Source organism: Mercenaria mercenaria, chromosome 6, assembly GCF_021730395.1.
Source record: "Mercenaria mercenaria strain notata chromosome 6, MADL_Memer_1, whole genome shotgun sequence".
NCBI lineage: Eukaryota > Metazoa > Mollusca > Bivalvia > Venerida > Veneridae > Mercenaria > Mercenaria mercenaria.
Window position 1 is genome coordinate 48,140,582 of NC_069366.1, and position 14,658 is coordinate 48,155,239.

The 14,658-nt window shown below is 35.7% G+C and overlaps 1 protein-coding gene across 10 annotated transcripts in view; it reads left to right on the top strand.

Moving 5' to 3' along the window:
* Positions 1-12,360, top strand: part of LOC123550511 (1-phosphatidylinositol 4,5-bisphosphate phosphodiesterase gamma-1-like) — a 139,773-nt gene extending 127,413 nt beyond the window's left edge. For 7 of the 10 annotated variants that reach the window (XM_053545784.1, XM_053545785.1, XM_053545787.1 and 4 more), the window contains 2 exons: positions 1,483-1,553; positions 5,602-12,360. In XM_053545784.1, the coding sequence (XP_053401759.1) occupies positions 1,483-1,553; positions 5,602-5,624 (94 nt within the window). In that variant the 3' untranslated portion in view covers positions 5,625-12,360. The remainder of the gene's footprint in view (positions 1-1,482; positions 1,554-5,601) is intronic. The other 3 variants (XM_053545790.1, XM_053545789.1, XM_053545783.1) reach the window with 1 other exon arrangement.
* The last annotated feature ends 2,298 nt before the right edge of the window (positions 12,361-14,658 follow it).

Genomic DNA, 14,658 nt, shown 5'->3' on the forward strand with positions numbered 1-14,658 from the left:
GCAGTTGGTTTGCTTGATGCTACACAGATTCCATTTCTGCTTTTCAGTTTTCATTCAGTGTAAAGTCAGGGTTTCTCATGGTTTAAGGGGCCTATGTGGCCAAGTGGTTAAGATCGCTGACTTCAAATCACTGGCCCCTCACCAATGTGTGTTCGAGTCTCACTCAGGCGTTGAAATCGTCATGTGAGGAAGCCATCCAGCTGGCTTACGGAAGGTCGGTGGTTCTACCCAGTTGCCCGCTTGGATGAAATAATGCATGGAGGGGCACCTGGGGTCTTCCTCCACCATCAAAGCTGGAAAGTCGCTATATGACCTATAAGTGTCGATGCGACGTTAAACCCAACAAAAACAAAACAAGTTCTCATGGTTTAAAGGGAATAATCTGTTGCATTTTGATTTGAAATAGTTTGCTCTCAGATAAGCAAAAAATCATCATGTTCAAGTTCTCTTTTAAATTTCATGGTTTTTTATACACCCATTTGAAAAAAAAAGGACGTATTATGTGATGGCGTATGCGTCTGTTCGTCATAATTTGAGTCCAGAGCATAACTTTATAACCATTAAAGGTATTGACTTCAAAATTGGCATATAGGTAGATTGCAATGAGACGATGCACAGAACACTTGAACCAGCTCTCAAGGTCACAAATTGAGCTAAAAGGTCAAAATTGGCCATCATATTTCGTGTCCGGAGCAAAATTAAATAGCCATGCAAGGTATTGACTTCAAACTTGGCTAGTAGGTAGGTGGCGGTGATACGATGTGCAGAGCACATGAACCAGGTCTTTAGGTCAAAGGTCAAGGTCACAAATTGAGCTCAAAGATCAAATTTGTTTTATTTAATGTCCGAACCATAAGTTATTAGCCGTTCACGATATTGACTTCAGAATTTGGATGTAGGTAGTTGTTGATGAGAATCTTTAAATATGCTTTTTCTTTAAATTTTGCTTCCCTCCTCCTCTGATATAACCCTTCGGGCATATATTGCCAAGCTTAGTGGAGCTGGTTTCGTTTTGTTTGGGTTTGATATGTTGTGAATAGTTGTGAAACTGCCAACAAAAAATTAGTTCCTCAAAAAGTAATAGTTTAGAACTCAATACTAATGTAGTCTTTTTATTGCAGCCTACATACTTCAAGGGCAAAGGGAAGGAACTTTTTATGCTTAACCTACTTCAGCTACAAATTTCCTCCTATAAATAGTAACAACTCTTCAATACTATGAGAGTGGTTTTGTTCTACTTATTCAAACTCATGGGAAGTGCTTTGTTCACCATGAAATTTTAATGAAATGAGTTTTCTCCTACCTGTTTGAACAGGGGAAGTTCTCCTATCTGTTGGAACAGGGGAAGTTCTCCTACCTGTTGGAACAGGGGAAGGGGTTTTGTAGGCTTCTTCAAAAATCGGTGTGAGGTGCTTTGTCCTACAATCAAACCATTTCAGCATAACTATATGTATTTATACTGCGATAATATTTGTATTGCAGAGGTGGTGATTATACTGGTGTATTAAATTGGAGTGACTCAGCCGTGTATGAGTCTCGTAGTCTAAGCTTTGGTAATATGAAACAAGAAATTCTCAAAATGTTCTATGTGTTATAAGGTTTGAGCTGTAAACTGAACGTCTTGCCATGAACATTTGCTGAAGACATTTATTATCTCTCTGTTTTTCAGTTATCCAATGGTTCTTTGCTTAACATTTACCCTGCTAAATTTCTAAAATGGACTGGTCCATCATTCAATTTAGGCAGTATTACTTATTACTTGAAGGAGTGTTCACTGAAAATTTACTGACTGAACAGTGAACAGTGCAGACAATGATTGGTTTGCACTGTTTGCAAAGGCAAAATCACTTGCTGCCAGCAGGCTAAAGGTTAAACATTTGTGTATAAGTCTTTGAAAAATCTAAAATCTAACAGCTATACCTAGACTACAGGAGTTACAATTTCAGCAGTAAATTATAATAATATTACTTGGTCTTGCTTGTCTTGATCGTCTGCTATCTTCTATGTTTATTGAAAATCATCTATCTATTTCAGTGTAGTTGAGACCTATGATAGTGAAAATAAAGATATTTCTTAGATAACTCGTTACATTTAAACATCGCAGGTCCATAATTTGTGCTATATGACCATATATTTCTTAGGTGATTCCTGATATAAATTGCAAGTCCATAGTTTTTGCTATTTGACCATTCTATATTCAACATATATTTGCAGAGAGGAAGTGAAAACATTTTTAAAAAATCAATGAAAACTTGTTTCTGATATCATATAATGAATACTTACTGGATGACTTGCTGGTCAAAAATCAAAACAGTAAGATTGGCTGAATTTAAAGAGAGCACATACAGTACTTACAGTTTTAAAAAGATTTGATAATAAAAGTTTGTAGTCTACTTTGTGATGTTTTATTTTGCATGATATGAATAGCAATTTATATTTTGTAAAATCGTTTCTTGAACATTAATTGCCATCTTTGATATTATGTTGTACTATTTAAACAGAACACATCAATGTACATTATATAGCTATATGTACTTTCGCTCCATAAGCATGTTATATTTTATAATCTTAATAAGGGAAAAATCATAATTGAGCCACGCCATGAGAAAACCAACATAGTGCGTTTGTGACCAGCATGGATCCAGACCAGCGCAGCCCAGGATCCATGCTGTTTGCTAACAGTTTCTCTAATTCCAATAGGCTTTGAAAGTGAACAGCATGGATCCTGACCAGACTGCACGGATGTGCAGGCTGGTCTGGATCCATGCTGGTCGCAAACACACTGTGTTGGTTTTCTCATGGTGAGGCTTATATATACTTATATATAATAATGATTACTCAGAAGAATATACTGTTGACCTTGTTGACCTTTTTATGTTAAGGTAGTGGACCAGTAATGGCAATCAGCAAATTTCATATTCTCCGTATGCACTTTTTGGCATTTTACTAAGTATACTGGAAGTTAGGTGCGCGTTGAGCTTCTTTTTGTTTGAGGGGTCTCCATGGCCGAAGGGTTAAGATCGCTGACTTCAAATCACTTGCCCCTTATCAATGTGGGTTCGAGCCTCAATTGAAGCGTTGAATTCTTCATGTGAGGAAGCCATTCAGCTTGCTTTCGGAAGGTCAGTGGTTGTACTCAAGTGCCAGCCCATGATGAAATAGTGCACGGAGAGGCACCTGGGGTTTTCCTCCACCATCAAAGCTGGAATGTCGCCGTATGACCTATTACTGTGTTAGTGCGACGTTAAATGAAACAAAAACAAAACATACTTTATGTCCGTAGAATGTAGAATTGCCTAACAAGAATACATAATCACACTGAAATTTGCTGAGTCTCACTATGGGTCCACTACCTTAAATAAAGTAGATTTCTTTGTCCTGTTCTCAGCGGAAGACAATGAAGACAATAACATTTTGGATTAATTTCCATCATAAAAAGGAAAGTGTTGGCTCGGATTTTCTCTGTACTAAATTCATATTCCAGAATTGATCACATATAAAATTACTTTTCAAGAATTCACCTTGATCCATACATGTGATAAGTTTAGAATCCCAAAACTGGAGGTTTGCCATTTTTCAGCTGGAGTTGGGGTCTCAAAACTGGAGGTTTTTCATCGACATAAATTAAGCGCGCGGACACATAACTTAGAGGCAAAATCCAACATTTTCAGCCACAAAATAATGTATATAAGTCTACACCGGAAGAAACAACCCTCATAACTCTTGATTTGAATTTTGACAGAGTTATGCCACTTTTTAACTTCATTGTTTTTTGTTAAAGTTTTATATAATGTCTAATATCTCTGTTACATTCAAAGCTATTGACTATTATGCCCCTTTTACTGGCAAAGCTTTAATTGCCCCTTTTACTGGCAAAGCTTTAATTGCCCCTTTTACTGGCAAAGCTTTAATTGCCCCTTTTACTGGCAAAGCTTTAATTCAGAGTCAATCACTGAAAAAAGTCGAGCATGCTATCTTACAGAAGCTCCCTCTTGTTCTAACTTTCTTAACAGATTAAATTTGTAGAAACAAAGTCTCAATTTAGGTCTGAAATGAAGGTGAACATGCATTAACATTATTCTACTCGAGGACTTAAAAAAAAACGAAGCTCTAAATTGGTCTGAACACAACTCATAAATTATGTAAATTCTTTACCCCACCCACTTTCGTATAAAAATACAGATGATTTTGACATGAAAAATAGAAAACAGAAATGCATCAACATGTATTTACCCTTACCAAATATAATATAGATTGATATTATCAAATAAATGAGTGTGTGTTGTCATCCAGTTTCAATGAAATATGTCCGATTTAGTTGCAAAATTAATTTGGTAAACATTGGAAGAAAATGGCGTAACTCCATAAGGGGAAATAACACTCCTGTTCTAAAAATAGTAATGGGTTGGTTTTTCCAACAATTACTTATGTGATTTTATTACCGAGCAAAATTTTTCTTTGAATAATCAAAATTCATTTCAGTTGGGAATTATTTTCTTATGACTGGGAGTTTTTTGCTTCAAATTGGTAAAAAATGGAGCTTAATTGGCATTGAGAATGGGCAGATATTCGGCCCCGTGAGACAGGTGGGAAATGCCCTGCTTGTCTAACCCCTTGTCAAAACAAACAATTAATAATTCACCTGTGAAAAACAACTCTTTCCTCCAGCTACATGTGTGTCAAACATGTATAATACACAACAGTCGGTGACACTTTGATTTATTGTGCACTCCTTGGTAATTATCAACCCAGTCATCATACTGATTTTTTTTTTTTTTTTTTTTTTTTTTTTTTTTTTTTTTTGAAAAGCGGGAGAAATATGGTTTTGGTCGGGAGACGGGAGGCAAGGTTAAAAAATCGGGATTTTGACCCTCCCGCGCGGGAGATCACATGTATGAAGCCTTGATCAGTGAATAGCGAGGCCTAAAACGATAACGCTCAGAATTATTACCCCTTTTTGTTGTAAGAAATTAGCATTTTTTTTTTATTGTTTAAATCCACTTTCCTTTAACATTATAGAGCTTTAGCTTTGAAATGTTGCAGAGTTGTTTATCAGCATTAGATGAGTCTGTTTACCAGTAACCATAACTCTTGATTGCATTTTGTTAGAGTTATAGCCCTTTTAGTACTTGAAAATTATTAAAATTTTTGTTTGTTCACTTTTCTTGAAATCTGTAGGAGCAGTGGCTTTGAAAGTTTGAAAACTTTGTTCATCATCATTAGATATGATTGAGTTGGCCAAAAAATAATTCTTATTGCATGCATTTTGTCAGAATTATGGCCCTTTTTGTACTTACGAAATGGAATTTCTTGGTTGATATTTTGGACAAAACTGATATTTCATGGGGATCTGAATTCCTGGAATTTGTATTTTAAAAATATAATTAAATTTGTATTTAATTTCCTAGATTGACACAAGCAGAAAATCCATTAAAATTAATCTTATCAAAATATCAATGATTTCGTAGCAGGCCTTTTAATGGGGATTAATTTTTTACTCCCATTACTTATAGTTGTGATTCATAAGAAATTTTAAATAAATATTTTGTGCTTGCTATGAATTTCAATGTTTTATAATAAAATTATTTCATTCTATTTCAGGAACAGTTCTAGACAGCGTGTAGTGTATCGTCGTACATCCACAAGCTGAAACTAGTGAATTCTGAAACATTTGAAAATTCAGTGTCGTGCATCTACAAAGCAAAATTGCATATAGTGCTCAAATATGTCCATTATAAAGGGATATTTCGTCAAGAATGTCACTTGAAAATGACATTTTTAGCTCATCTGATTTTTTGAAAAAAAATGATGAGTTATTGTCATCACTTGAGCGGTTGTCGGCGTCGGCGTCGGTGTCAGCGTCTGCGTCGGCTTTGCCTGGTTAAGTTTTATGTTTAGGTCAGCTTTTCTCCTAAACTATCAAAGCTATTGCTTTGAAACTTGGAATACTTGTTCACCATCATAAGCTGACCCTGTATAGCAAGAAACATAACTCCATCTTGCTTTTTGCAAGATTTATGGCCCCTTTTGTACTTAGAAAATATCAGATTTCTTGGTTAAGTTTTATGTTTAGGTCAACTTTTCTCCTAAACTATCAAAGCTATTGCTTTGAAACTTGGAATACTTGTTCACCATCATAAGCAGACCCTGTACGTCAAGAATCATAACTCCATCTTGCTTTTTGCAAGATTTATTGCCCCTTTTGGACTTAGAAAATCAGTTTTCTTGGTTAAGTTTTATGTTTAGGTCAGCTTTTATCCTAAACTATCAAAGCTATTGCTTTAAAACTTGCAACACTTGTTTACCATCATAAGTTGACCCTGTATAGCAAGAAACATAACTCCGTCCTGCTTTTTGCAAGATTTATGGCCCCTTTTTGACTTAGAAAATATCAGATTTCTTGGTTAAGTTTTATGTTTAGGTCAACTTTTTCTCTTAAACTATCAAAGCTATTGCTTTGAAACTTGCAACACTTATTCACCATCATAAGCTGACCCTGTACAGCAAGAACATAACTCCATCCTGCTTTTTGCAATAATTATTGCCCCTTTTGGACTTAGAAAATCATTTTCTTGGTTGAGTATTATGTTTAAGTCAACTTTTCTCATAAACTATTAAAGCTATTGCTTTAAAACTTGCAACAGTTTTTCACCATCATAAGTGGACACTGTACATCAAGAAACATAACTCTATCCTGCTTTTTGCAAGAATGATGGCCCTTTTTAGACTTAGAAAATCATGGGTAGGACAATATTTCTATTACACAAAAAAAATCAGATGAGCGTCAGCACCCGCAAGGCGGTGCTCTTGTTAAAAATTTCATTTTAGGTAGTGATATTTTGAATAATATCACTTGAAAGTGACATTTTTAAAATTTTCACGTTTGATAGTGATATTCTTGCATTGAACAGTGTCACTTGAAATTAATGTTTTAATGTTTGTGGCATTGCTTATAATATTACTAGACATAATGACATTTTCAAGAAGGTGGCTTGAAGCAGGGACATTTATAAGAATATCTCTTAGAGGAGTGACATTTAGGATCAACATGTATGCCAATTGTTCCTAAAGAAACCAAATATAAAACTGTGCTCAACTTAGTTCTGCTTTCTTTAAAGGGGCATACATTCAGATAGACTTTATGTTACCAATATTTAGGGGGAAAAACATAGTGCTATGTCAGTGTAATATCATGTGCTGCTGAATTCTCAATTTTTATTCAAAACTTTACTTCAGAACTGTCTGTTTCTGTAACTTTTCTGTATATGATTCATAGACTACCTGATGCTTGTACAATCTAATTGTTTACATAAATCTGGAAGCATGCCCCTTTAAACATACACATTTACAATAGCCCTGTGCCAAGATATGTTACATTGTTATAAATTTTTACTGATTGGATTTGCTGACCAATATTTCATTTAGTGTAATCACAAATGTTTTGACATCTGTACTACAACCTAATATGATGAACAATGTCTTAGTTAGGTCATTGTTTTGACCAGGTGCTTGCAAACTTCTTAGTCTGGTAATACCCCAGTCAATGTTACGTCCACAGATATGAATGTAACTGTTCTCTGCATGGCTCTAAACGTCTTCTGTTTTATTTAAAGTTGGTTTGTGAAATTGCTTACTGAAGTATGAGAGGTAAGAAAATGATACAGTTTGGTAGGTGAATCTTGAGTAATACGTTTTGAGAAATTTAATTTTAAGGATTGATGTAACCCTAAAATGCACGAAAATTAGTGACCCAAGCATCACGAAAATTGATGACCCAAGCATCATGAAAATCGGTGGCCCAAGCATCACAAAAATTGGTGACCCAAGCATCATGAAAATTAGTGGCCCAAGCATCATGAAAATTGGTGGCCCAAGCATCACACATATTGGTGACCCAAGCATCATGAAAATTAGTGGCCCAAGCATCATGAAAATTGGTGGCCCAAGCATCACAAAAATTGGTGACCCAAGCATCATGAAAATTAGTGGCCCAAGCATCATGAAAATTGGTGGCCCAAGCATCACAAAAATTGGTGACCCAAGCATCATGAAAATTGGTGGCCCAAGCATCATGAAAATTGGTGGCCCAAGCATGAAAATCGGTGGCCCAAGCATCACAAAAATTGGTGACCCAAGCATCATGAAAATTAGTGGCCAAAGCATCATGAAAATTGGTGGCCCAAGCATCACAAAAATTGGTGACCCAAGCATCATGAAAATTAGTGGCCCAAGCATCATGAAAATTGGTGGCCCAAGCATCACAAAAATTGGTGACCCAAGCATCATGAAAATTGGTGGCCCAAGCATCATGAAAATTGGTGGCCCAAGCATGAAAATCGGTGGCCCAAGCATCACAAAAATTGGTGACCCAAGCATTATGAAAATTAGTGGCCCAAGCATCATGAAAATTGGTGGCCCAAGCATCACAAAAATTGGTGACCCAAGCATCATGAAAATTAGTGGCCCAAGAATATTGATAATTTAGCAGTACTATGTTAAATTGTTTGAATGGTCAAATTTTAACAAGGAGGGATTAGTAAATGCGTATGTTACAAATAATAAGGTGTGATAGCAATAAATTTAGTCCATTTAAGATGAAGCAATACTACCACGTTTAGTATTATATGTATGCAGTTATATTTTCTTTACATATGTACCAAATCTGTAGATAATAACTACATGTATAATTTGTTTATAAATAGTACAAGTTAAATTGCCATAATAGACTGTACATGTACAGATAGAATTGTAATGTATATATATACATGTATGTAAATGTTATGATTTTTGTAGATCTTTTTGTGTATTATAGCATACCATTCAAACTTTGGGATATAGAGTAATGAAGAAACATTTGTATACTAATAATTGTCCATAAAGCTCATAATATGTGTTGAAAAAAATGTTCTTGTAACATATAGAATGAATTGAGAGCTATTTTTAGCTCAGATGAGCACATGCTCATTGATAATCTATTGTGATTGCCCTCTGTCTGACTGTGAATATATTTCTAAAGCTATCTTGATGAAACTTTTATAGAATATGTGTAAGATCTCAGTGTACAAGATCAACTTTGATAAGACCAAATAATGGCCCCTAAAGGAATCAGTAGTGCAGTACTCCCCCTTGCTAATATATTGGAGTCAACAGTTTTTAGCTCGCTGATATTTGAAAAAAATCTACAAGGTATTGTCGTCACTTGATCATCTGTGTCGGCGTTGGTTAAAATTTTTGTTTATGTCTACCTTTTCTCAATTACTGTAAGAGCTACAGCTTTGAAACTTTGCACACTTGTTTACCAATTATAATAATAGTATTGAATTTGATATTGTTCAAGTATCCAGGTGAGTGGTATAAGGCCTCATGTCCCTCTTGTTTTAAATTGGCATGTTTAGAACATTTTTGTTATTAAATCGGAAGGAAATTACTGACCTTTATTCATTCAAGGCAAGTTACTGATTCTTGCCATAAGAAAAAAGTGCTTTAATCATATTCTTGTTTTTGCCAGTTTTAGAAAAATACTGCAGTTGGTTCATTTTAATGTTAGACATGCTAAAGATAAGTTTCATGTTAAAATTTTTATAAAATGCTGGAAGGGATCCAAAACAGATTTTTTTTGTACTTAAGATTTTACATTTATGTCTTGTGATTTTGTTTTGACATTTTTATGTGGATAATTTACTTGAATTGTAATTGTTCTAGGAAATCTTCAGCATAAAGTGTCTGCAGAATATTAACTTGTGTTAGAAGTAATTTCCATTAGCGATTTATTTACTTGCAATTTTCTTGTGTACTTTCAAACATAAAATACGTTTCTGTAAAGTTTCTCTACATGTAAAATTTCTAAACACTTAAAAGGTATTTTGCATTATGGTTACTAAGTAACTATCATTACGGGACTATAGATTAATTGCTAAGTTTTCATCCTATCCAGCCCTTTTTTCCGCTACCACCTATAATTTATTGACTTAACAAAAATTAACTAGGCACTCTACGAATCAGTCCTGTACGATCCAAGAACGGCATGTGTTAGTGAATTTGAACAATATTATTTCAGATCATTCAAGTCAGAAAATGTCGTAAGAATTGGTACACCTGCAAAGTGCTTGATCTCTTCAGCAATTTTTTTTTCAGGATAAAAGGGACAAAAAACGCCAGCAGCGGACAATTAATTTGGTTCCGGTATCTGTTCTTTTGTCGGCAAAACACAAATGTTAAAAGTAAAATAAAGAATAAAATGTCACCCCCACCCTAGTTTTATATAAAAAAAAATCAGATGAAAATCTAGCAATAAATGTATATTGGCCTTATCATGATAAACAGCTGTGTTCATTGACAGTTAACACTTGTTTCGACTTACATATAGGAAAATAAACTTTCATTGAAAGTAAAGTCGTTATGCTAGTTTAAAATCAGTTATTACCTAGATGTACCACTACTGTTCAGCATGACCCCTTTCATCAAATGACAATAGGCGTAAAATGTCTAGCATTAACTTTCCTTACTCAACCAATAGTGAAAAACTATATAAAGCTCAGTCCTAATTGTAGTTTTGAATTTAATTAACCTTCACCCTGCTAATTTTCTATAATCAACTTTGACAGTACCATTAACTGTTAAATGGGGTGCATACCAAAAAGATACTGACTGAATGGCGAACAGTGTAGATCATGATCAGTCTGCACGGAATCAGTCGTGTCCAGCAGGATAAGGGTTAAACTGTTTTCTATATTTTGAATTCATAGCAATAATAATTGTTAAGTGGCTAACCCGTATAGCTGATCGGACTATGATAAAGTTAACCTCTCCTTGCACCTTCTAGATTGCCTTTTTTTGTTGTTAGAATGTAAACAGCGTTTAATCTGCAGGATCAGACATCACTTATATGTCTTTAGCATTTCTGTGTTACAGTTCATTCGGAAATCTGATTTCAGTCACAGATTTTACACAGTTAATAACTCTGTTAATAACTCTGTTGATAGCTAAAAGCAAAAACATTGTTGCCATCTATCGAATATCATTAGAGATGTTGAGATTTCTGTGTGTACATGTATACAGGTTTTAAACCCATAAATATGATAGAGGCCTCTGTGGTAAAGGCTCGCAGTTTCAGATCACTCCCCTCTTACCACTTTGGGTTGAAAATTGTTTTGATGCGATTTCAAACGTAATTTCAAACGTAATTAAACAAATTAAAAACATAATGTGTCAACTAAATTCAATAAGTGAATTGCTAAGCATTAATATACACCGATTTGGACAGTAAAATTAGATTTTAGAAGTACTTGACCATGAACCTTAATAATTCAGGTTTGGGTAATATTTGCCAGAATTTTGACTCTGCAAGCATGGGTATAAAAACCTTATACATGCACACATTTGAAATGTGTGCAGGTTTGAAATCTCAACCTCTGAATTACCTATGATCAAATACATTTGTCTTTTGAATCTGAATATTTTTTGGTTTAATGTGTTTGTGTTGACACATTTTTTTAGGCTGATCACAATATTTTTCCACTTTGCAAAGTTGAAAAGCAGTCTTTCCTGATTAAGTTTAATTACAAAGGAAATGTATCTGTTGACTACAATATTAAGGCATCACATATACATGTATACTAAACTGTAAGAAGTTTTCTTGGAGATTTAAGATAGGTCCACAGTTTTAGCTTACCTGAGCATCAAGTGCTCTGGGTGAGCTATTGTGATCATTCATGGTTCGTGCCCTGTCCATCTGTCCACACTTTTCTTCAGACAAGATCTACTCTGAAACCATTTGGTGGAAGTTGACAAAATTTGGCCTGGATGGTCTTCTACCAAAGTTGTTTAAAGAGTATATTCAATACAGAATTATATTGCCATGACAATGAGAAGAAAACATTTTAAAATGTTCTTCTCAAAAACTGCAAGGCCCAGAGCTTATAGAATTTGGTATGTAGCATTGAGAAGTGGTCCTGCACCAAATTTGTTCAAATACCTCTGGCATTAAAATTGGCCTGCCAAGGGGTTCATTTGTTTTACTTGGACTTATATAGGAACATTTTTAGAAAGCTTCATGTCAGTAACCTCGAGGCCTAGAGCTTAGCTATGTAGCATAATTATAGTATTGTGTAGCGGTCCTTTGCCAAGAAAAATATACCCATTAAGAGTCAGGTGAGCTATATAGGGCCATCATGGCTTTCTTGTTAGTATTGCCAATATTTTTTTTTTCACACAGTAATACATAGTATTGCAAATACCAAAATACTTGTGTTATAATGTTTATTTTTTTGTTATTTTTTTTCTTTGTTAATTATACTGATTCTTAATTGCATGCCTGTTAGATTTACCAAAACTGACCAAAAATAAAATCTCTGTCAATTAGCTAGTCTCTCGTCTTATGTCCAAACTTTTAGGGGTTATAGATTTGCTTGTCTGTCTGGTAGTGCTGTAGTTGTGTTACATGCCGCTCAAAAGGTATCTGATCTACTGTTGATCCACCAGAGCTGTAACAGTTTTCTGTGAATTGTGCCTTTATTTTGCTAGGTCTAGACACAGCATGTATATTCTTACAAGTCAAACTAAAGGTCTGGGGCACAAAATACAAGAGCTACCTGTAAGACAGCATGCTTGACTTTTCTTAGTGCTCGACTCTGAACTAGAGCTTTGCCAATAAAAACTTCATGAAACTTTTAACCCAAAATTCCAAGTTAAAAAGGGACATAACTCTGTCAAAATTCAAATCAGATTTATGGGGATTGTTTCTCCAGGTGTAGACTTTGATAGGAAATAACTTATTTTATGTTTCAAGTCCATAGCTTTGAACAGTAACAGAGATATTTGACTTTATCAAAAACTTTAACCTATGGCAAAGCCAGGGCGAGTGCAATAGCTCTACTTTTTCTTCGAAAAGCTAAAAATGGGTCATCTACTGATGGCATCATATCAATATTATCATCCTATAAAGTTTGATCACTGGAGGCAATAGCCTTCTTTAAGTTACTGAGCGGAAATTCAAGGTCTTTGTGACCTTGACCTTGGACCACCAAATAGGTACATCTTGAGGTGATGGTGGGAGGGGGGGGGGGGGGGGGTGAAAATAACTGGATACCCCAGGCTATCTCATAAAACTTGAGTAATTCGCTACAGAAGTAGAAACAGTTTACTTTTCCACCTCGTTTGTTCCTAATTGATCTGACCCATTGATTTTATATAATTACATAAAATTACTATTCTTTTGTTTCTGACCTTGAAAGATGCACATTTTAATGGTACTCTCATTTTTTGGGGTATGCGACAAGGACATTCCTGCGGAAAATTGAAAAGCAGTGCATGACCATGTGGAATTTTATCTGCTACCAGCAAAAAGAAAAAACAGGTGTAAAATATTGGTCCAAAAGTAAGATAGTAGGGCAAAGATGGACGAGAAGACATACATGATCTCTATGCTGTGGTTGAAACATTGCCTGATTCTGCCGATTCCAGTGATGACAGAATTATGTCCCCCCCCCCCCTCTGGGGGAGACATTGTTTTTGCCCTGTCCGTTGGTCTGTCCGTCCATACGTCACACTTCATTTCCAATCAATAACTGGAGAACCATTTGATCATAGGGTTGTAGGGCTGCTGGAGTAGACGACCCCTATTGTTTTTGGGGTCACTCTGTTAAAGGTCAAGGGGCCTGAACATTGAAAACCATTTCCGATCAATAACTTGAGTACCACTTGACCCAGAATGTTGAAACTTCGTAAGATGATTGTACATGCAAAGTAGATGACCCCTATTGATTTTGGGGTCACGCTGTTAAAGGTCAAGGTCACAGGGGCCTGAACATGGAAAACCGTTTCCGATCAATAACTTGAGAACCTCTTGACCCAGAATGTTAAAACTTCATAGGATAATTGGACATGCAGAGTAAATGACCCCAATTAATTTTGGGGTCACTCTATTAAAAGTCAAGGTCACAGGGGCCTGAACATTGTGTGTGTGTGTTCGGGTTTAACGTCTTTTTCAACAATTTTTCAGTCATATAAACGACGGTGTCCACTTGAAGCAGTGAGCACAATGCCCAACTTTATAGTGCTGCCTCACTGGAATATCACGCCGTAGACACGTGGCATGATACCCCACCCAGTCACATTATACTGACACCGGGCTGACAAGTCCTAGCACTATCCTCTTAATGCTGAGCGCCAAGCGAGGAAGCTACTAGTACCATTTTTTACGCCTTTGGTATGACGCGGCCGGGGATCGAACCCACGACCTCCCGCTATTTCCGGTCAGTAACTTGAGAACCACTTTACCCAGAATGTTGAAACTTAATAGGATGATTGGTCATGCAGAGTAGATGACCCCTATCGATTTTGGGGTCACTCTGTTAAAGGTCAAGGTCACAGGGGCCTGAACATGAAAAACCGTTTCGGATCAATAACTTGAGAACCTCTTGACCCAGAATGTTAAAACTTCATAGGATAATTGGACATGCAGAGTAAATGACCCCAATTAATTTTGGGGTCACTCTATTTAAGGTCAAGGTCACAGGGGCCTGAGCATGGAAAACCATTTCCGGTTAGTAACTTGAGAACCACTCGACCCAGAATGTTGATGTTCATAGGATGATTGCTCATGCAAAGTAAATGACCCCTATTGTTTTTGGGGTCACTCCGTTAAAGGTCAAGGTCACA